The following is a 22,882-nucleotide window of genomic DNA, read 5'->3' as shown; positions in this document are numbered from 1 at the left end:
CTAGTCCCAGGCTACCCCGCTCCATTTTTCCCACGCTAACCTCCGGCCTCATTTGCATCCCCTGCTGCCCCTCGCAGCCATTATTTTCAGGTGAGCTGCTCTCTATGGAGGCTTAAGCGTGGTCGTCCCTGTTTATGTCTACGTGAATGTGTGTGTTTACGTGATGTGTGTTTTTTTTTTATTATTATTCGTGAGTCCTGGTGTGTGCGTGTGCATGTCCTGATCCTGCTCTTAATTACGACTGACTGGCACCAGACACAATCGCCCCCTTGATTCGCCACCCTCCCCTCCGAGCGGCCCGCGCTGACCCGAATCATCTCCCAGCAGCAGCTGGAGGAGGACGGCCTCGTCTGCGCGCGATGACGACCACTACAGAGTTGCGCTGTCTTCCTCCTCCTGGAGCACAGCTCAGACTATTATGCCGCCGTTTCTATAGGCTACAACAGCTCTCTGTGCGCTACTGTATGAGTCCCGGCGCGGCGAGAGGCAGCAGCGTGTCCTATTCATTCATTAACACAGCTGTCGCACACGTTAACCAGACTCAACAGTCAACAGCGTGAGCACTACAGGCTACAACACAGCCATAAAGTGCACTAATGGCTTCTACAGTACGTGCACCGCAGGAAGCAGGCACTATTCTACGGCACATTTATCACACGATACAAAGCAAAACATCCATGATACCAAACTACGCCGTAAAACCTTAATGTTCTGTCTCTTACCTTCACCAAGACGCAGTTTAATCTGCTGTTTTATTCAGGGTTTCTGCTTAAAATGTAACCCCAGATTCAAAAACCTTACCAAGACATTTGAAAATAAGACAAATCTTCTAGTTCTATTGGCAGATTGTTTCATCTTTAACATGGGAAACATGTCTTATATCTGCCAGTGGAACTGGAACTTTTTAAAATCAATATTAAGGAATTAATGACTTAAAACGAGCTCCGCTATAAACTTACTTGTAAGTTAGTTTTGTCTTAAATCAAGTGTATTACGATAAAATACTTGGTAAGGTTTTGGGTTTTTGCAGTGCAGGTTTTCTCAAAAGTCTGATACTTGAGAAATTAACGTTTGAGGACCAGAAATTCAGAATAAAATATAAGTGGAGATGAGAAATTTAGCTTAAAAGTTGACATTTTCCAGAAAAATGTTTTAATTATTGTCATTTTATTTGGAAAATTTGACCAGTTTTTGTCTCTCTGGTTTGCTGTTTATATTTCTAGACCAGATTCAAGTCTTTAAATTTTACTTGACGGCCAACTTTCAGGACGTTTTTCCTAACTGAAATATTGTTGATTAATACTGGAGCTAATGTTTTGTTTAGCCACTTAGCACCGTTGCTAACTCTGAAAACGTTTAGCGCACTTAGCTTCTCCTAAAATAATTTTTCTGGATCAATTCTAAATCTCTAATTTACTTAGCTGTTTAAAGTTTGACATCCCTGTTGAAGTTTTGTAAATATGCTTTTATTTTGAAGTGTGTGAAGACAGCAGTTCTGTTTCCTGTCCACACATTCTCTCTTTTCTTCCCCAGTAATTTTATTTACCTACAATACTCTAAGGGAATTATGGAACATGCAGATCATAATATCAAAATTAAATTGGTGATCAACTTATATAAATAGATATTAGCTGAACCGAAGCTAGCGTGTTAGCATTAGCTTCTGCTAATGGTTTACAACAGGCGTATTTTCCTAGTAAAGAGTGAAGCCTTGCTGATCAGCCTTGTGTTTTTGGAACATTTAGAAATAAACAAAATGTTTTTTATATTTTTAAATATATTTTCTAGATTTTTAACCAGATGGAGGGCAAACATGTTTCCCGCTCAGTTTTAGCAGAATAGGTCCAGATTTCCCTTTTGACAGGTTTGCAGTTACATTTTGGCTCAACTGAGCATCAAATGTGATTGTAAAACTTAAACCTGTTGATTCTTTACGTACAAAAGTTTCAGACCAGCTACAATTTCATAAAAACTTTAATCCAACGAGCCAGAATGTGTTAACCTTTTAACAATTAAAGGTTTTCCAGACTTCCTAAAGACAAAAACAACTTAGAAGTAAGATATAGTAGCTTGTTTTAAGCCAATAATTATTGAATATTGATTTTTAAAAAATCACTGTTAGCTGGTAGAGAACAGTGAAAAAGCTGTTGGTGGAACTTGTACTTTTCCTAAAATCAATATTAAAGAAATCAAACTGTATCTTACTGAAAAGTTAATTGAAAGTTAGTTTTGTCTTATTTCAAGATATTTGCACTAGAAATTAGAGCAAAAATACTTGGTAAGATTTTGTTTTTGCCAATTATCACCTGAAATGTGTCAAAAATCAATCAAACTCAGGTTAGTTTTCTGTCTGCACTGCGTTCGCGCCATGTAGACCAGACGATTTGATGATAAAAGCTCATGTATGACCTTGTGCTTGACTGTCTGACACAACTGCGTACCGTCAGGGTCGGAGCATTTATGTAAAAATGTTCACATTGTTCTCCCAAACAAACCTGAACTCCGTCACCCCGGCTGTGTCAGAGCCTTGTTCTTCCCACTGAGCGCCACACGCAGGAAAAAAATAAATAAAATAAAGCAGCCCACTGATGTCGGGCCCGAGCGCTTCTTCACAGCAACGGCAAACAGACAGAACCAATGTTTGTCCTGCTGCAGCCGGGAGCCGCGCTCATAACTGCACCTTATTATTTCGCATCATCATGAGCTGCAAAAGTCCACGGAGGAGAGAGAGGAAGGGGGGGAAAGGTAGCTACGAGGCAGGAGGAAGCAAACACACACATGCCTAATATAATTGTCAGCGTTCATCCCTCCCCCGGCTCAAAGTGAAGTCCCGGCGTTCACGGAGAAGGGTAATTATCGTGTATCCCGAATGGGAGGATGCAACCAACTCTGGCTCTGATTAAAGGGGACAGGAGAGGAGCGTTGCCTCCCTTCTGCAAGCCAGCGTTTAGGGGGAGGCGCATCTTTCACTGGCCAAACAATGTCTGTCAGCCGCTATCAATAGCTGCTGTGGGAGGGAAACCGCGCCAAGGTGCTTGGACTGGGTATAAATTGGGTGAGAAGTGGCTCAGGTCTGAAAACGTTTCCGCGTGCGGACGGCTCTATCAGGCCCAGATTATGTCGTACCTGCTGCTCTGATCCCTCACATGAGGAAATAACGGAGAAGATCCTGTCAGAGTCGTTCTCGTCTGAGCGTTTTTAGTTGGCCTCCATGTCACGCTGCGCTCCCTCCACCTCATTTCAGATCCCCAGAGGTTTCCGTCTGCACACACTCTGCCCTCCACAGCGTTCACACGTTTCCCTTAAAAATAATAAAACTGCGAGCACCTCTAGGATCCACCTCTCCAGATAAAATAAAACCCAAAACTTAAAGCGCCTTTGAAGTTCAAAGGGAGGAAGTTTGCAGCCACTTGAGAGCTAACAGTCCATTGCAAATGTGAGTGAAATCAGATAATGTGTAAAAACACAGGTTTCCTAAATGAGCTGAAAAAGCTGCAGATTTGTGGAGTTTGATCGTCTAGAGGAAGGAAAAAAAAAGCTGATCAGCAGCTCCTTCGTTTTATTTCATTTATGAATTACAAGGGAAGATGCCATTATATATTATTAATTCTCTGCTGTTGCTTTGGCTCTGGCTGCTGCAGCGGTGAGCTGCGGATGTCGGCGGCGGTGTAATTACGTTCTAGCCGGGCAGCCATCCGTTTCCTTTCAAAAATTTACAGGATTCTTAATCACGTTGCTCATTTGGGCGCACGGTGGCGGGGACGGCGAAACACAAACAGGGGCACGTCTGTTTGCACGGGAACACCTGCTTAGCATTGATAGCAGATGTCAGTCAGTGAACTGAACAAGGAGGAAAAATAGAGAAAGAGGGAGGAGGGGGTGGAATTAAAAATGCAAGCATCACCAACTTCTTATTATTTACTTACTCCGAAATGAACTAGTGGAATGGGAGAAGGAAAATCCTGGCGAGCGGCTGGAAGCTGGGCCTCGTAATTGTGCCTCCCTCCTTTTTTCTTCTTCTTCTCCCTTAAATCCAGCTAACTACTGAGCATCAAGCTGCCGTTTTTATTTTTTTTTCTAACCTTTTCCCTCTCAACGTACCGAGCTGCTTTTTCATATTTCTATCCGTTTGCATCAGTCTGTGCTGCATTATTCATTTGCATTATAGTGCGGGGTGGTAATTAAATCTTGCCTGGGATGCTGTTGTATTTAAATGGAAAGTGAATATTTTAGCAGAGGGGGGGGGGACGCAGAATGCCTAATCTGCCCCCCCACATTCACACAAACACACCCACTCTCCGTTCCCCTGTCTGCTAGAGTCTGTGGGCTTTTCCGATTGTTTATTGAGCCCGCCGCTTTCTGAACGGCTTTTTTCTTAAAGAATAATACTGTTGAGTCAACAACTGCATTGATGAACGTATTTCAGCTGATGCCTTCGCCGGGCAGGGATATTTGATACCTCACACACACACACAGCTTCCTTTTCTGCACACACCCACGTGGAGACGCAAACAGATACAAAATCTCGCCAACAAAATGGCCACCAAGGACCTCTGGCCGACAGAGGAGACCTTGATGACAAACTCTCAGCCGGTGGATTGTAAGACTGAGGCAAGAAGGGAGGAAAGCTGATAAAACACGCTCCTAAACACAACCACAGCGACGGAGAACTGAAATGAAATACTAAAACAGTGACTCGTAATGAACGTTTTCTGATAAAACACAATTATCCGGAGATTTCAATCATCAAAATCAACATTTTCTGCCAGTTTGGGTTAAAAAGAGTAGGAATTATGAAAAAGCCATCGCCAAAAAAGTTAAAATAAAAAAAAAAACTGAGACTATTCTGTGTCCGAATCTCAAACTCACGATGAAAAGATTAAGTTTTAACCTTCATCTGCTCATAATAATCCTCAAAATAAACATTTTTTGCAGGTTTCAGTTAAAAAAATATTAATTATGCAGAAGCTATTATCCAAAATGTTTAGTTTATAAACAGCCATGTAAAAAAATCCAATATTTAGTTTGTAAAGCTCACATAAAATACCAACAGAATAACTCATAATGAATGTTTTCCACAATCAAAATCCACGTTTTCTTTGAGTTTTGGGTAAATAAAAGAAGTAAAAATGTGACTACTTTGTTTTTACATCTCAAATGAAATACTACAGCACTAACTCATTATGAAATATTAAGTTTTCATATTATTAATAGTTATTATTAATAATAATAATTACTTCAGAGGCTTTGTTTTACCATCTATACCTCCTCTGTCTCTTCCAAAACTCAAAATATTTAATTTGTGTTTTTTTTTTCAAATCCACCCCAAAAACTAAATTCATTTACTCCAATTATTTTTTAAAAACGTAACTGAAAGATAATTTCTTACATGTGACCAACAGAAATGGTTACAGAACTGATTTTGTTGTTTTTATGGTTTTATCCGCTTTACGTTTCCATTTCTGGTTGAAAAAAGCTAACCGGTTAGCTTAGCTCCAAATCATACCCAACTTCTGCTTTGAATATTTAGAAGTTTGGCTTGTTTCCTTTTTACGTTTTAAACTTTTAAACTCACTAATTTTGCACTAGTCAGCCCCTGGAATAAATTGACGCAAAATCAACACATTTCCACATAAATTTTCGCAAATTCTTTGCAGAAAAAATGTTGAAACGTTGAGTTTAAGCGACTGCAGCCTCAGTTTTACCTGATGACAAGTTGTACTGCGTGATTGATATGGTGAGTAATAAAAAGGAGCTGCTCAAGTTCCAATGTTTCCAATTTCTTTTTCACAACTCTTCCTTTGATTTTAGAAGGAAAAAAATGCTGCAAATATTTCTAAGGTAGCAAAAAACTCACAAAATATTCATGAAATCCCGACTGATACAAGTAGGTTTAACTTGGCGTGTCTAAATGCAGCTGAGAGTCAATATGGAGCCAAGCTGAAAAGATTTTGGGTGGAAATAAAGTTCTGTTTGACCCAGAGAGGAGTTGTTTGTGCCGCTCGTCGACAAGCGAGACAATAAAACACAGAGGAAGAGAAAGGGGCAATAAACCTTTGCTCCATATTTGCAGACAGAGGAAGAGAAATAGCAGCAGAAGAAGAAAAAGAGGAAGGACGGGATGACAGAGCAGGGAGAGCGAGGTGGAGGCAGAGGGATGAGCCGTGCCTTTAATGCCCATCTGGCCCCGGAGATGTAATAAAATTGACATATTGATTCCTTTGAATTTACGAATGCCTGTTTCATAAACTCCCATTTCCAAAGCCGGGGCCTCTTTAGAGCCCTGTCATTTTTCCCCCAAATGGATCAATTATGTGCCCACGTAATCCTGTTACCTGAGGAACCCACGCATACTTCTCCCATTTGCGCCGCTTCACCGGGGCGCACAGACTCGCATTATGAGCACATAAACAAACTCAAGGTTTTTGTTTGTTTGTGTGTGTCAGAGTGTGTGTGTTCTCCACCCCCCTCTCTCCTTTTCCTAATATTAGCAATTGTTTTCTCCCCCCTCCCTCGGGGTTGTCGTGTGAGTCTCTCCCGAAGGGCTTTAGGGAAGCTTTTTTCCCTTCTTGTTTCTTGTTTTTGAAGTCGTAGAAATCCCCGCTACCCCTGCCACCTTGACATCACCATAAACAACCCTCTCTGAAAGGCGGATAAACACAGATTTCATTTCCATCAGGAGGGGGAAAAAAATCAACTCTTTCTTTAAAACACACAAGGAGGAACAAGAAAAGAGGACGAATTTTTGTTCTTCTGATAAACACACCTTCTGAGCCTCGTCAGGGAGTTTGGGTCAATGAAAATAGTTTCACATTTAAACAAACTTTCATAGCTGGTGACCATTTGAAGTCAATTAAATAATCTGCAGAAGATTAGAGCCACTGAATAAATTCTCTTTAATCTCAGAATTCAAATTCTGCCTATTAAAATCCAAATAAACAATTTACACTATTCTGATTCTCTGAAAAAAAAGAGAATTCTGCGATAAAAGTCAAAATTCTATGAAAAATATAAACATTCTGAGATAAAGGATGAAATTTCTGAAGTAAAAATTCTAAGGAAAAAGTCAAAATTCTGCAATTATAATAAAATTTTTAAATTAAGCTCAAACGTGTGAGATTAAACTCAAAATTCTGAAATTAAAGCAAAAATTCTGAGAAAAAGTATGAAAATTCTAATTGAAGTCAGAATTCTACAATTAAAGTCAAATCTCTGAGATTAAAGTCAATTCTAAGAAAAGGAATTCTGAGAGAAAAGTAATAATTCTGAGATTAAAGTTTGAATTCTGAGAAAAATGTAAATCTCCTGAGAAAAACAAACGATGAAAATTCTGAAGACAAAATTCCAAGGAAAAAGCCAAAATTCTGCAATTATAATAAAATTTTTAAATTAAGCTCAAACGTATGAGATTAAAGTCAAAATTCTGTGATTAAAATCAAAATTTGAAGTAAAAAAGTGCTAATTTTGAGACTAATGTCAAAATTCTGAGAGAGAAAAAAGTGGCCCTAATTGTCTTCCGTAAGAATCAGAACAGATGCATCTTTAAGTGGGTCAAACAGGAATGTTGGTGAACGATTCCTGGCTGGACGTCTTTCTTTCATTTCCACTGGGTTGTAAAACCAACAAGGAGACATGAAGAGCTGAAGGAGCAAAGAATCAATCTGAGATCTTCACACTTCGCTGAGCAACAAGCAGCTCAGCTACAACAACTGAAAACCAAATAAAATAATCAAATGCAGGTTTTTCCTTCCATGAATGTCTGCAGCGAGGATCTGCCTGAAGGGGTTCAGAGGAGCAGCATGTGTCACGCAGCGGCTGAGGAAACGTCCCTGAGCTTTGAGGTGATTGTTAAAAAGTGAAGAGGAGGTTTGTGCTCACTGGACTTAAACTGGGAGGAAAAGGCCCCAGTTATGATGAAAGGTCGACAGAGTACGTCTCAGCAAATTGGCTTTTCTTTCTGCCTTTTTCATGCCGACTGATGCTTCAGCTCCACTGCAGCAGAACCTAATGATCTCCGGCCCGGTGGCTCCCTCTCTCTCCCTCCCTCCCACCTGTCCACGCCCGGCCCACCTCCTCTTGGGCCCACTTTCTGGGGAAACGTTTGGTCCCCAGACACCAACAAAGGCTGATTCACACCAGTTCTGTTTAATCAAACTCCAGTTCGTTTGCCTACAACTGGTTCATCTGGGGAGGTGTGAACGAGCAATCGGACTCTGGTCCACCTACACACTAAAGTCTCTGTTTGGCTGAAAGGAACAGACCAGAAACCGCTCAGAAAAAGCAGGGCATTCTGGGTAAATACAACCAAAACAAACACGTGAGTCTAACGTTAGCAGGAGAAATAGTTTTACTAAAATCTGACGCTACTACATTTTTGTTTTCATTTTTGTGAAGGAGGAAGTTCTTCAGATTTTTTTGTGTGTCATTTCCTCCAGTGGTTCTTGGTGCAGCGCCCCCACAGGGGAGGAGGGGAACTGTTTTTACCACAGCAGATGAAAATGGAACAAATGTTGCAACGGTGGTCGCCAATCGGACAATATGTCCCTCAGACATGATTCAAGACAAATCCAGCTGCTGTCGGCACACCTGAATAAAAAACCACTCACTGTTGGGGAGGAGTTTCACCCTGTTGAGAGTAAAACACGAACAACGAGACTGCAACCATAGCGTCAAACTTTTTCTGTGAAGTTTGAAGCCGCGCTCTCCGTTTTCGCCTCTTGATTAAAACGAGTAAATTCGTGTCATTATTTAGCATCTCAAAGCGATGCTAACTCCTGCAGAATACAAAACAGCCTCGATGTTTCGCCAACATCTTCACCTGCATGCTGGCAAAGCAGAGCTGCGGAGGTGGAGACGGGGGGGGTTTGCAATCTCTCGCATTGCACCGTCTCCCCCCCAACCCCTCCTTTTATAAATTACCTCATCAGTGAGTGAAATTAACACCGATTCTTGCAGGCAATTTCTCAATTTCCAATGCTAATTAGCTTTCTCTCTTTACTTTTAAATTCTGTAGCACCTGTTTAGGGGGAAGACATCTTAGGCAGTGCAGGCGCATTTAATCACAATTTTAATTAACCGTCCCCGTAGATGTGAAAGAGAAGCAATTATAATGCAGATGAATGATGATTTTTCCACATTAAATTGTTTTGTTTCTTCGTTATGTTGATTGCATAAATACTGGCGCCGTTCACTTTTTATCTACTGTAATTTTTTGTAATTGTTTTGCACGAAAGAAAAAGAGAGAGAGAAAGAAAGCAGCAGAAAGGATTTTTTTTTTTTAACAGAGTTTGCTTTCTGACAAATTGTTTCATTTAGTTAACCAGTTAATCGCCAAAGACGCAGGCGCAGTTTTTGACACAAAAGCATGGAGGCGTCGACTGTTTGACCTTAACAAACTATTAAACCAAATGAAAGTCATCTAGTGTCTTTACTCAGCCTCCATTTTAACTACACAGCGTATAGTTGCGAGTGAAAGCACAGATGGGTGCTACCGGGACGGACTCATAATCTTTATGCGCTCGTGAAAATATCATTGCGTTCAATGAAGGCGCTTTCGACCGCGTTTATTGCTCCTCGCTCTCTCAAACTTTGCTTTTACTTCAACGCGAGTCGCGGCGTTCGTCGACAGAGGCGGGATTTCCTGCGACTCTGCTGCAAAAAGTTGTAGGTTGTAAAAGCGCCACTGCGAAAAAGCTTGCTGCAAGGCACAAAAACATCTCCCAGAATCCCCCTGTGTTCACGTCCCTCCGCCCTCCACCACCCCCAGCAGCACTCAGCCCCTAATCCCACTGAGCGCTGCTTTCAGTTTGCCCAGAGACCATGCAGGACGACTCCAACGGCCCACACTCACACACACAACCACACACTCCCTGTTTGCTCCGTTTCGTCACATGGACACTCACTTCTGCAGCTCTGCACCTCAGTCATGTTCTTCTACCTCAACCTGACGTGCATCTGAGAGGAAGAAGCTCCTCGTTTGGATATTAGCTGGAGGTAAACAGAGCATTAAATCCTGCGGCGGGGGCCAAAACGGGCGCGGGACAATGAGTTTGGCCCCGGCGTCTCCGAGCCTTTGTTCTCGGCTTAACGAAAACGCCGCCGTCGCACCGTTTTTACCTCAGCGCCGCCACAAACCAGGAGAGACCACAAAGGTGGGGAGGGAGGAAGGCTGAGACACAAAAGAGATGTAAAAGTGACAAGGAATGGATGAAAGCACCATAAAAACACTTGTGTTTTTTTTTATAAGAACGCACAGCGGCGGTGGGGAAGGGGCTCATGACGTAAAACAGCAGAACTGGAGCAGCCACTAAAAGTTTCATCACAGAAAGGGCCGATGTGTTCCCCTCAGCGCCAATCTGGACCCAATCAGCAGCAACCATTCAGGAAAATCTCAATAGGGCAACAACAAGACCTGCAGAATATTAACCAATTAGTCTCCACAACCCAGAGCATCGAGATTTACAAAATAACTAGTTCATAAATAATATTTTCTTTTTTCTTTTTTTTTTTTTTTAAAAAGGTTGAGTTTCTTGTCCTTGAGGGAAGCTTGGTGGGAGGTGATAAAATCTAAACTATGTCCTCTTACATGTTTCAATTACCTGGTGAAAAAACAACATGTTGAGTTAATTAAAGGGGATTTATCACCACTTAACCCCAAAAAGGCCGACCTCAGATGATCCTGGGCTGGGAGGGAGCTGCTTCTGCTCAGGCTGGCTCAACGTTATGGCAGCAGTTTGCTTCCTGGACGGACGGAGGGATGGAGGGAACAATCTGAACCACCAGCACTTGGAAACAACTTAGTTTTTACAAGATTGTGACAAGAATGAACAGAAAACCTCAGCTGCCAGGTCACTTCATCCTGATTTGGAGGAGATGACATCGAAACAACGGCTTTTAGCGTGAATATCGAGAACATTTCCACGTACTTTTGGTCTAATTTCTGGTGCAAATGTCTTCGTGCTCTTTAAATAAGAAAACTAGCTTACAAGTAACTTTTATTGTAAGATATAGGAGCTTGGTTTGAGTCAATAAATCTTTAATTTTGATGAAATAATCTGCCTAGTAGTTGTTTTAATCAACATTAAGGAATTATTGTCTCCTGCATCTTTCCTGTAAGTTAGTTTTGTCTTATTTCAGGTGTTGCAGGAGGAACCAGACTAAAATACTTGTTAAGATTTGTTGTTTTTGCGTCTGTGGTTCCCTTCCCCGCCCTCCTCTCTCCTCTCGACTGAAGCTCTGACTTGATGCGAGCGACCAGGAGGGCGGCGCGCCGATCGGCGGTGTCAGGTCGATTCCGCGCCGCCGGGGAAAGGTAACCTCTCCGTCGGGGAGGAGACGGTGAGATAAAGGTAACAAGAAACGGGGCGAAGAGGAGGAAAAGCTCGCCGCCTGGCTGTCAGCGCGCCTGCTAATTGCAGATGTGCCAGTCTGCCATCATAATAAAATCAGAGGCAGGGCGGACATTAAGCACGACTGGCTCATTTGTGAGACTGCTGAAAAGGTAGCACAAATGAATATTTCATTACCTTAATTACTAAGGAATACTCCTTTCCACCAGTCGCCGAATGAGTGTTGCTGTAACTAATTATGAAGCGTAATAACATTAGGGATACCGTGATTGCCAGTTTATAAGCTTGGCGCTGAGGTAGAAACTGTGTTGGGTAACATTCAGGAAGGAAGGAAGGAAGGAAGGAAGTGGCTGATTTCTGAATGCTACCTGACCAATCCGTCACGCCGCAGCCTTTTCATGTCGTGGCTCACCTCTGCGGCCCGCGGGCGCGTCCCCACGCACCCGCTGTAATGTATGACCGCCGATAAGGCCGTGAGAAAAAAACGGCCGAGTACAAGGTCTGCTTTGATGGCCATGCTAATTCCAATACCCCTAAGTAGTAAGAATAACAAAGTGGAGGGGAATTTATCTCAGGAATGCTGGAGCAAGACAGCCGAGCGATAAGGAAGTAGCTTCCCCTGGGTGGGGGAGAAGTAATTAGGCTGGGCCGACTTGTTAGATGACTGGCCTGGCTGGCAGGACGGCAGCAGAAAAGGCTTCAGCCGCTGCAGTTTGAGCAAAAAGGAGAGGAAAGTGATACAAAGTCGTAAAGCCATGACCTAACCGGAGACAAAGCTGCGTGTCAGGGCTGAGTCACAAGCTTCAACTCATGTCTTCTGCTTCCTGAAACCTTTTCTAGGTCAGGAAATACCCGGCGAAGAACAAGCTCGGCAGCGGCGGCGTTGGTTATCCGCCGGCCACACAAACCCAAACTCTGTCAGACTCCAACCTTGTGCGTGTCGGAAAGGCAGAGGACAGCGCTGTCGGTGTGATTATCCCCCGCTACCTGAAGAGGTGTTTGTTTGACATTCCCGTCTGACAAGCGGCGGGACATGAAGCGTTCAGGAGAGGGGGGGGGTCCCCTCTGCAGTCAGAACCCATTAACAGGGGCTCGACTTGGGCTACACATGTCCACCGACTGCAGCAGGATGACATTTAAAGGGGAAGATGTCTCAGCTCTCCTTGACTCACTCTTGCCAAAAGGTTAAACAGAACGTCGGAATAACAAGCAGGCCGCTGACCGCTCCCCTCGCTCGGCTGCAGCCTCCGCTTACGAAGGTGCTTGATCAGCGGCGAGATGAAAGCGGGAAGCGAGCGAAATCCGTGCAACCGCAAAACGACCTAATTTTGGGGCCTAATCTCGCCTGGCGATCGGCTGCAATTAAATCGAGATAACACGTCTGAATTTGGGAGCACCGGGGAGAGCCAGACGAGTCCTAGTTAAAGACGGGGAAGAAAGGAGCAAAGAGGAGTCACTTAGGTGGTACAGGAGGCAGGAAACCTCCTGAATAATGAAGCGCAGTTGGAAAGTGAGCGCTGATCAAATAGCATGTTCTATTATGTGGAATTAAAGGTGGGAACGGTGGGCGAGTCGGCCCAGATTTCCACATGTCACCCAGCCTTAATCTGCCGATCCGCCATTGATTCCTCCACGCGGCCCTGACCTTGCCAGGAGAGCTCTTCTGACAATCCGGCGTACATCAAGGAGTGTGTGAATTTCCCTAAATGTGTGTGTGTGTGTAAGAGAGAGAGGGAGAGAGAGAGAGAGAGAGAGGGAGAGAGAGAGAGAGGGAGAGAACATCAGAGCAAGGAAAAACTGGAGGCTGCTTTCAACACTTGTTTGCACAAAGGTGTCATCTCCGAAAGCAGCTGCCGCACAGAAACGGAGAAAAATGGGAAAATTATTTTAATGGCCAACACGACACACACACACACACACACACACACACACACACTTTTACACACAAAAAGCGTTCACACAAGCACGGACCAGCTGTGATGTGTTTGTTCTTTTCATTTAATCTACATTTAGGCTTTTGTTGCTCCATAATCCGGCTTGTTAAAAAGCTGGACCTGACAGGTTGGGATCGATGCTTCGGAGACGAATCAGAGCAGTTCTCCAAACGAAACACAAATACAAGCGCTGGGTTTTGGCGGAACAGCTGCTATCCGAGCGAGCGCACATGTAGCATTGTTGGGAACAAGAAGGTGTTTGTAAAGTTGTTTCTCACCGTCATCAACATTTAATTATGAAATCTGAACGTTAGTTTACACCTGCTCAGCAACCTGTCGCCTGTCGCGCCCAGACTCGAGGAAAGTCGAGGAAAATGTCGGAAAAGAAGAAGAAGAAAAAAAAACTGGCGAGACGCGGCGGAATAAGTGCAAACAGCAGGACGAGGCCAAATAAAGACTTTACATTTTCACTCCAGAACGACTCAAATGAGGCATTTTTTTAGAAATATATATATATATATATATATATATATATATATATATATATATATATTTTTTTTTTTAAAAATGCATCCTCCTCCTACGCAATGCATAAAACATGCTGGCTTAGGGGGTAGGGAGTGGAGAGAAAAAAAAAACTCTGAATGCATGCAGTTATTTGCCAGACCAGTGAAGTTTCAATTTCTGTGTTTGCTTGTTTTTCTGGGGATAAAACACAAGAGAAGCGAGAAGGCATGAAGAGAGACGAGATGTGGGCCTTTTCTCCGACTCATCCTGCAGAGTCTGGAGTCTCACACAAGTTCAGGAGGAAAACGCCGCCGCCGCGTCGCTCTGCCTCCACACAACCAAAGCAGGGGTTAACATCACGGCTGCCTGGTAAGGCTTTATCCCGAACCGCTCCGAACAAAAGGCCCCTTTTGCAAACAGACTCCTACTTTTTTTTTTTTTCCTCCACCCCACAGTGTCCAAAGGTGTTTGCTGAAGTAAATCTGCCTAAATCCTGCCAGGAGGGGAGGGAAGGTGTTCCAATAATCCCTAAAAAGAAAGTTGTGGGTGAGAAACGGAGTCACATGACGGCTGGGGACGTCTCAATGTCCGTCCAGACAAGACACCTGCTCTCCTTATCTGCTCAATCCAGGATTTCTTTTGATTTTTTCTTTTTCTTTTTTCTCTTTTTCCTGAGTGTCCGTGAATAGTGTGGGCATGCCATCTCGTAACACTATCTGCGTGTCAGGAGGGGCCGGGGGTCCCTGCTGGAGTACGGAGGCTATAAAAGGCTCGTAACCAGGGGACGAGCAACAAACAACCACAAACACCCTGGTTATTCCTCTCCAGCACCCACCCACCACTTTCTGCCTCCATTTTTCTCTTCCTCTTCTTCTTCTTCTTCCCTCCTCCCCCTCCTCTTTTCATCTCGGGCCCTTTTCTGATGCTGAATGCAAATGTGTAGCCCTGCTGCTGGCGGCGAGAGGGGCTGAATTGTGATTAAGGAGAAGAAGAAGAAGAAGAAGGAAGAAGGAGAAGAAGAAGAAGAAGAGGAGGCTCCTTTTTTTTCTCTCTTCTTCTTTGTTCTCCCCCCGGGGGGATGTTTACCAGGAGAGACACGGCGGATCAGATATGAAAGGCATTCAGGTCAGCATTGATGTGAGCGAAAGTGAAATCGTACCTAAGGCATTCCAAAGAGAGCCGCGGTGTCAGGGGGTCCGGGGCCGCCGGTGCCTCCTGCGAGTGTGTGTTCAGAGGCCGGCAGGCACACAAATATCTGCACACAGGCCGGAGGACGGGCAGCCATCACAACGCACCGATGGCAACGAGAAAAATGTGTCAAGAAACGAGAGAAACCAGGTCCGAACCGCCAACAATCAGCCCCACAGTCCGCTCCGCTCTGAACAGCACAAACACACAGAGCGATTCTGAAACCTGAACCCTCACGTTTTTACCCGTCACAGGATAAAACCTCCCTGAATGTGACTTCTCTACAACAAGTCTCATGTCTTCCTCAGAGTAAATAATCCCAGATTTCCTTCCACAGGAATCCAGCAGCTTCCTGCTGGGGTGCAGCCCCGTGTGGGAATGGCAGCCCGGACAACCCCCCGCCACCATCGACGGCATAAACATGTAAATGAAACACATTACCGCTGACAATCAATTGTCCGCGAGCGCCCTGCGAAACGCAGCCCTCCTCCTCCTTCTCCTGCTATTTTCTCCTCTTTTCCTCCCTGCGTGATGGAGGCAGGAGTTTAAAGGAAAGGTGCAAACTTTTTTAAAAAAGCGACGGGTTTCTAAATATTCCTGCAGATTCCCGCTGCTTCGGGTTATGTAATCGGTGAGCGTTCCCAACGCTCCGGAGTCACGGGAGAAACACACCAACGCTTGTGTGTTTCTCCCAGATATTCTGTCATTTTCCTCCTTAAATGTTGCTGTTTGATGCTCGTGCTGCTCGAGCGAGAAAAAAAACAACAATCCCAGGTGTTTGTGTGTGTGTGTGTGTGAGTGTGTGTGTGTGTGTGTTCCCGTTGGCCGCTCACAGCTGGATGTGACAGGCAACACCTGGCGGGGGCCAAACTCTCAAACAACTTCACGCTGCTCGGATCAAGTTTCGCACCAGGAAAAGGCGAAGAGCCTCTTCTTCTTCCTCTTTTTCGTCTTTTTGTTTTCGAGCAACAAAACAAGAGTTTGAACGTGTGGCGAGGTTTGGAGAAATCAAATAATCTGGGATGTTCAGCACCGGACTGGACGGTTTATTTGACTCAAATGATCTGAGAGGGATTTGGTGAAATTAGGCGATTTGGTTTGTGGATTTCAGATTAGAAATGAAGCAGCGAGGGGCTCAGCCGTCCCTCCATCCAGGCAGGAAGAGAGGGGGGACAGGAGAGAGGGGCCAAGCCTCAGTGAGCTGCTGCATTCCCAAAAGGGGGGAAGAAGGAGGAGGACAAAACTGCTTTCTTTTTTTTTTTTTTTTAAAGAAATCCTTGGATTAAAAAAACTCCTGACACACTGAGCCGCATCTCTACAGCTTCTTCAGTTTGGGAATTTTAAAATTTGCATTTCAATAATAATTATAATGAGCAAGAAAGAAAGAAAGAAAGAAAGAAAGAAAGAAAGAAAGAAAGAAAGAAAGAAAGAAAGAAAGAAAGAAAGAAAGAAAGAAAGAAAGAAAGAAGGTGATCAAGCCTTTAAATCCAGCACATAAATATATGAATAAATCCAATAAATCAGCTGTGGAGCAAAATGCTTCTCTGCTATTGATTGTTTGAAATCAATAGATGAAATCTGATCTGGATAAATAACCAGTGCGGGCAGGAATTCAATTAAATAAAATAATAATACTAATACTAATAATAAATTGTGGGACGATGAGGGGGAACGGGACTGGGAATGTCAGCGTTTATTCCTGCACATTTCAAACGGAAAAACGCTTAAAAATGTGGAAAATAAAAACTATAATATTAATTAAAATAAAGTAACGCTTTATGGATTATTAAAACTCTAACACAATTTCGAAAAAAAAAAAGGAAAAAGTAATAAAATGTCACTTTTCTAATTCTTTTTTATTTTTCATGCTCCAGACAGCAGCGGGACAGCAGCCCGGATAACGGAGCCCTTCATGGGAACCTCCAGCAGCCCGCAGCGGACTCCCGTTCCACCCGGAGCCGCCGCGGACGCCTCCAACCCCGGCCACAACATCCACAGCTCCGGCTCCCCTCCACCCCACACCCCACGGACAACACACGCTCTCCCCGGGATCTCCTTACCGTTTTTCCGCCTCGGATTGGCTTGTTTTCGCCTCTTACACCTGGGGCCATCCGCCATGATCTCCTGCTTCATTGATAGGTGTGTGTGTGTGTGCGTGTGTGTGTGTGTGTGTGTGGAAAGTGGTGGAGGAGGTAGGGGGGATCAGATGGCAGCTCGCATGGACTCGATCCCTTGATTTTTCTGCGTGATATCTGCAGGGAAACAACAGAGACACGGAGCGTCAGAAGGGACATTTCTGGGGAAAATTGAAAAACGGAAATCTCCACTTTCATCCAACTTTACTTTTTTATAACCAGGAAATTTAATCAAATAATATTAATAATAACCTACAGTCCTCTTCATTCTTAGATTTTTATTTTATTTTATTTTAAAAAGTAACACAAACCTGGGAAAATACAAATAAAGTGAATTCAAACTTCTGCAGGTAATTAAAACACCGGGAGTAAATGTTCAAACAAGACAAAAATACAGAAATAAAGACGCTAAAAAACCGGACCTGAGCCTCGGCGCGCTCACAATTAACGCGAAAACAGCAGAAATGAGACCAAACTGAGAGGAAAAACGCTGCTTTATGTCAGGTCCAAATGTCCCGACCTCGAACCCGGATCGGAACACAATAAAGCTAAAAGAAAAAACCCAACTAATTTTAGTTCTGATCCAAACTTTCTTTTTAACACCAAATCTGAGCCGCTGGTTTCTGGATTTCGCGCTGGGCGTCTTTGGACATTTTCGACGTTTGTTCCAATCAAAGCAATAAAACAGAAATAAAAGCTCAGTGGGATTTCTGTCGGCTCGGTTCGCCCGGATATTCACACATGATGCTGGTTCCGATGAGAACGCGAGGCTGGAAGAAACGGGGTCGAGAGCGGCTCCGTGTCCGGAGAGAGAGCTCGCTTCCCCGGACTGTCAGATCCGAGCCGGGACGCCTCCTCTTCATCCTCCTCTTCATTCTCTTCCTTTGTTGGAATAAATAAGGAAAGGTGAACCAGCAGCGCACCTTCCCTTCCTTCCACCTGCGCAGGTAAGCCGAAGTTCAGCTCCAAGTTTTACGCGGACGCGCGCAAAGTTCAAATCCAAAGAAAATCTGGGGGAAAAAAACTGGAATAAAACTAAAAAAAAAAAAAAAAAAAAAAAAAAAAAAAAAGACAAGAAAGAAAGTCGAACCTACCTGCTTGTTTTTTTTTTTTATTTATTAAATGGAGGCGTTAAAGACGCGACTCTCAGATGGGAGCTGCCGAGGAGGGATGATGGCGAGCGGATCCTTTTCCACCGGTGATAATAATAAAGCCTTAGAAATAAAAGCCTCAGAAATAGTTGGGAGGAGGGAGGGACCGCTATTCCTGCTAGGGCAGGTTTACAACTGATGTCTTACACCCACTCCAGGAAACAAACCTGGGTAGGGACTGACGTGTTACGCCTCTTCTAATGACATTTTTTTCTCTCTCCTCTCCTTCCACCTCCTTTTCTCTGCCGTGCGGAACACAGAGGAGGAAGAAGGAGAAGCCCCCTGAAACGCACGCCACCTATCTTCACGGGAGGGGATAATTGAGGAGAGTCAAACGTGAGCATCTTCTGGGTTGAAGTTGTTTTTTTTTTTCCTTCTCTCTCTCTCTCTCTCTCTTTCCCTCTCTCTCTCTCTCTTTCTCCTCCTATCCGTTCTTTCTTGTTTTCTCGGCTTCGGCAGAAGAAATGCGGCTCTTTATTTTTGCAGAATCAGACGGGAAGCGGCTGGACTCGCGTAAGGATCTTTTTTTTTCCCCCCATTACAAATATGCATTCTGTGTATTTTATTTAAAAATGTTTATTTGCGTACCAGCGCACCTGCGTTGCGTCACCTGGATGCCAGGTGCGTCCAGGTGCGCCTCCAGGTATTTTTCCGCATGCAGAAATTCAACCAGAATCTGTGCAAACTTTATTGATTTCCTGACGCAGTTAATGCGGAGGAATTCAAGAAACTGCGGAAAAAAGTGGGTGAAATGTGGAAGTGGAGCGTGTTGGTGCTGCTGTGAGTGAATAACGCGCAGAGCGGAGCGGCGCAGCGCGCGGCGCAGGCTCCACCTTTGCGGCGTCCTGATTGGTTATGTAAATAAAGCGTTATTGTGTCCTGTCCTCCTGCAGCTCGCCACTGTATGGCTAATTAAATCATCAATCAAAAGGGGGAACCAAGCAGATCGACGCCTCGCAACCCTGGAAACTAAAAAAAAAAGAGAGAGAATTTATTCTGATTTAACTTTTTAAAAATATTTTACACTTAAGAGGAAGTGTCTCCACAAGGAGGGGGGATAAAGAAGCTTCATTTAGATTATTTTATTGATTAAATGAATTGATGAATTAGTTTTAATGCGTTTCTGCCTTTTTTTCCCCCTTTGTCTGTAGGTGTGAGCAGAGGCTCAAATAAGGGGAGGGGGCGACGGGGCAGCAGTGGCCACCTTCTGCCCCCCAACCAGAAATAAATTATATTTGGATTTAAAAGAGGAAAATCAATTCTGCAACTTTTATGTTTTTATTTTGTCTTTTAGAGGAGTGGTGTCAGTGAAGTTGACTTCTTTTTAAATTTGTTTTTAAAAAGCAAAGATGAGATTTGACATTTATTTATTAGTAATTATAATTTATGTTTTATTTTGTCATTCAGAGCGATTAGCAAGCTGCAACATTTATTTATTTACTTGGATGTATTTTTTTTTTCCTGCTGGGGTTCGATTTCACCAAACAAAAAATACCCTGAATGCATCATTTTGATGTTTCCTCTGCAGCAGGAGACTCAGAAGGATTTGCGTCCTTTGGGTAAGTTTGGATTTTATTTTATTTATTTTCTTCTTTTTTCTTTTTAAATGTTTTCATCCAAAACAAAGAGGATGAAGAGGAGGAGCGTCTGTCCTGGTGCTGGATGCAGTCCTGGCTGAATTATCGTCATGCGTAATTTACTGCCACGGAGCGCGCATGTAAACCAAGCACACGCACACACACACACACACACACACACACACACAGACACACACACACACAGGCTGGAGTGGCCTCCTCTGTGGAGCCACATATTCACCGTGAAAACGGATTACAGTGGCTGTGTGACCTATAGGGGGACCTTGTTCTTAATGAATATATGGCTTTAAATCAGGGGATTTGTTGACTCTGTTCTTTTTTAATAAAACATTCACATTTTGTTTTATTTCTGCAAAAAAAAAAGAGATGATTTTTTTGTCTTATTCCTCTGAATAAAACCTGAAACCTTAAAAAAAAAAAAGGCTTTTTTTTATTTTTATTTTTTACTTGGATCCTGTAAATGTCCTCTGTGTGTTTCTGCCTCTTGCGTTTTGTTTTTTTTCTTCTCCGCAGCGTTGAACCTTCCAGGCGGCGCTGCAGAGAGGCAGCAGGGATGCTTCGCTGTCTTTTCGGTGGGGTTGCAGCTTCTGTCTGCGGGCTCGGGTTACGCAGCTGCTGCTCCGTGACGGAGCGAGTCGGCAGCAGAAACTCAGAACAAGACGCAGCTTCAGGATTTAAGCGACGAGCCGGAGGTCAGCACCTGCTGCAAGCAGCCTGGATTCGTCGCATTTCACCCATTTCTTGCTGCGGTTTGAGTCGGAACGGCTCTGGATTCGGACCCAGAGAGAGGATGCCGATGCATGCAGAGCCTCGGCACCTGAGCTGGGTTCTACACGCCGTGCATCCAACAGCTCAGCCGCCAGGCGTCCCTGATTATTGGCCTAATTTAGATCTGAGAGTCACGTGACGACGCAGAGCATCCAGCCATGAATTCAGGCTCCGTCCTGTCAGGAGGAATCAGACGCTTCTCCCAAACCTGTTGCGAGACGGAGGAGAGGTTTTTGAATTTAAAAAAAATTTCCTCAGAAATGTAAAATATTTGCGCTCACCTGAGGCGGAGCGTCAGCGTTTAATCCTGGATGAGGATTTCGACGGGAAAACGTTTCTGGCTTCCAGAGTCGTTTAAACAAACATGAGCCAACGCTTCGCTCTCCAGTCTGATCCGATTCCAAGCAAAAACAATGATTCAGCTTCTCCAGAGTCACAGAACCGAGTCTGAGCTTCAGCCCAGATCGCATCTGATCAGACGGTCAGCTGAGGTCAGGACCTTTTGGGTCAGGACATCAACTAAAAATGACACTTAATTCACCTTTTTCTCTTCCAAAAGAGACTTTACAGTGAGTACAGTCAACAATATGAAGACATTTCAGGTAAATTTACAGGTATTTACAACAAAACCCTAAAATAAACGATTCCACACCAAGTGAATTATTTTTGATTTGCACAAAAGAATAAAACTGAAGTAACAAATTATTTCCTCAAGTTACAGTTTGTAAATCCTGGATTTAGTTTTTATGAAGCATAATTAAAACCATTGAATTGATTATACATTTTCAGTAACTCTGCAGATAAATGCAAACTCATTTTAAGCAACTTTATAAGTAAATATAGAGGAGAATCTGGCGGTAAAACTCGTCATTTACCACATAATGTGTTGAAACAACTCTGACTTCCTTCATTTGCTGCAAACCAGTTCTTAACATCTTGATGTCACCATAAAGTTAGTAAATTCTAACAAACGGTGAACTATAAAACCAATAAAAACCGAATATTACAGGAAATTGTCTCAACCGAATGCTGCAAATTCCTCTCTTTAATTCTTTTAACAACTTTACAGTCAATAAGTTCTGATTATATTCTAGAATATGAGGTCAGAAACAGTCAGTACGTACAGTTATAACTTTACATGAAGAAAATTAAACTTTTACAGACTTTTACATTAATCTGCATTATGGAGCCAAAATGGAAACGTAAAAATTGAGAATACATTCCTGCAGCTTTACGCTCAACTCATACAGGAAGTTGCATAATTTACTGCAAACCACTTAAAGGTGAGTGAATTTGTGGTTTTAATCTACAACAAGAAGCCAGAATAAAGCATAATTATTGATACATTTTATAAAACATTACATGAAATGATTGCAGTTTCAAAATAAAACTGAAAACTGCAGAGAAACTGCAGTTTCTCTGTAACTTTACAGTTCAGTTCTTGTTTTATCTGCGATTAAACAACAAAATAATCGATTTAAAGGATAATTTGTGACGCATTAACCCCCTTTTCTTAACTAATATTAAAAGATGTTGAATTCAACATGAACAAAAACAAAACAAGTCAATGTCAATCAATCAACCAAACAATATCATCATGTTTAAATTTATTTAGCACTAAACTGAGAAAGAAATTAAATATTTAGTTTGATTTGTTGTTTTTACACTCCGGTTCTCCTGAACACTGCTCAGATTTCTTTAAAAGTAAAAATTTTAGTTTTTAAGCAAAAATGAATCAGAATCTCAGTAAGACAAAGATAAAGTCAAAGCTCATTTCTTGCTACATCAAGAACTTTAAAAGGTATGAGATCAATAAATCAGCAACAAAATGAATCATAAACTATTTAACTTATTAAAAGAAAAACAAACATATATTATTTAACTAGGTGTGGGCGATATGAACTTGAAGTTTTATCATGATATTCTGTAGTAGTATTGTGACAACAATAAAAATGATCATAAAAACAATTTATTACTTATTTATTTAGGTAAGTGTGTGGATGTGTCTGCCAATAAGCACAAATAGAAACATTTCCAGTTGTAATATGATTCTTTAGGTCACATAAAAAATGTGATTTATGTATCTAAACTGCACACAGTAACTTATTTTAATCATTTTTTTCTATTTTATTGATATTTATCGATACTCTCATTAAACAAACTGTGCAGAAAATAGCAAAACTAATAATCCAGACAATATGAACAGTTTAAACATCATTAATTAGAATTCATCAAATGGCAAGGAATTTATCA

The 22,882-nt window shown here is 42.8% G+C and overlaps 1 protein-coding gene and 1 long non-coding RNA gene across 7 annotated transcripts in view; both read right to left on the bottom strand.

Annotated features, from left to right (window-relative positions):
- The window catches only part of zeb2b (zinc finger E-box binding homeobox 2b), an 82,134-nt gene extending 63,609 nt beyond the window's left edge, over positions 1-18,525 (bottom strand). For 4 of the 6 annotated variants that reach the window (XM_016679989.1, XM_016679993.1, XM_007568666.2 and 1 more), the window contains exons 1-2: positions 18,207-18,525; positions 17,038-17,229 (exon numbers count right to left, since the gene is read on the bottom strand). In XM_016679989.1, coding sequence (XP_016535475.1) covers positions 17,038-17,110 — 73 coding nt within the window. In that variant the 5' untranslated portion in view covers positions 17,111-17,229; positions 18,207-18,525. Of the gene's footprint in view, positions 1-17,037; positions 17,234-17,851; positions 17,942-18,206 lie in introns of those variants that run through there. The other 2 variants (XM_016679990.1, XM_016679991.1) reach the window with 2 other exon arrangements.
- Positions 18,526-20,348: 1,823 nt separating this feature from the next.
- On the bottom strand, positions 20,349-22,516 carry LOC107838238 (uncharacterized). The gene is made up of 2 exons (XR_001664308.1): positions 20,911-22,516; positions 20,349-20,837 (listed from the first exon to the last, which is right to left on the bottom strand). It is a non-coding gene; the product is annotated as an uncharacterized LOC107838238 (long non-coding RNA).
- Between the last annotated feature and the right edge of the window lie 366 nt (positions 22,517-22,882).

This window comes from Poecilia formosa, unplaced genomic scaffold (genome assembly GCF_000485575.1).
Source record: "Poecilia formosa unplaced genomic scaffold, Poecilia_formosa-5.1.2 Scaffold229, whole genome shotgun sequence".
Taxonomy (NCBI): domain Eukaryota; kingdom Metazoa; phylum Chordata; class Actinopteri; order Cyprinodontiformes; family Poeciliidae; genus Poecilia; species Poecilia formosa.
Note: the sequence above shows the minus strand (reverse complement) of the source record. Positions and strands in the feature narration are given on the sequence as shown.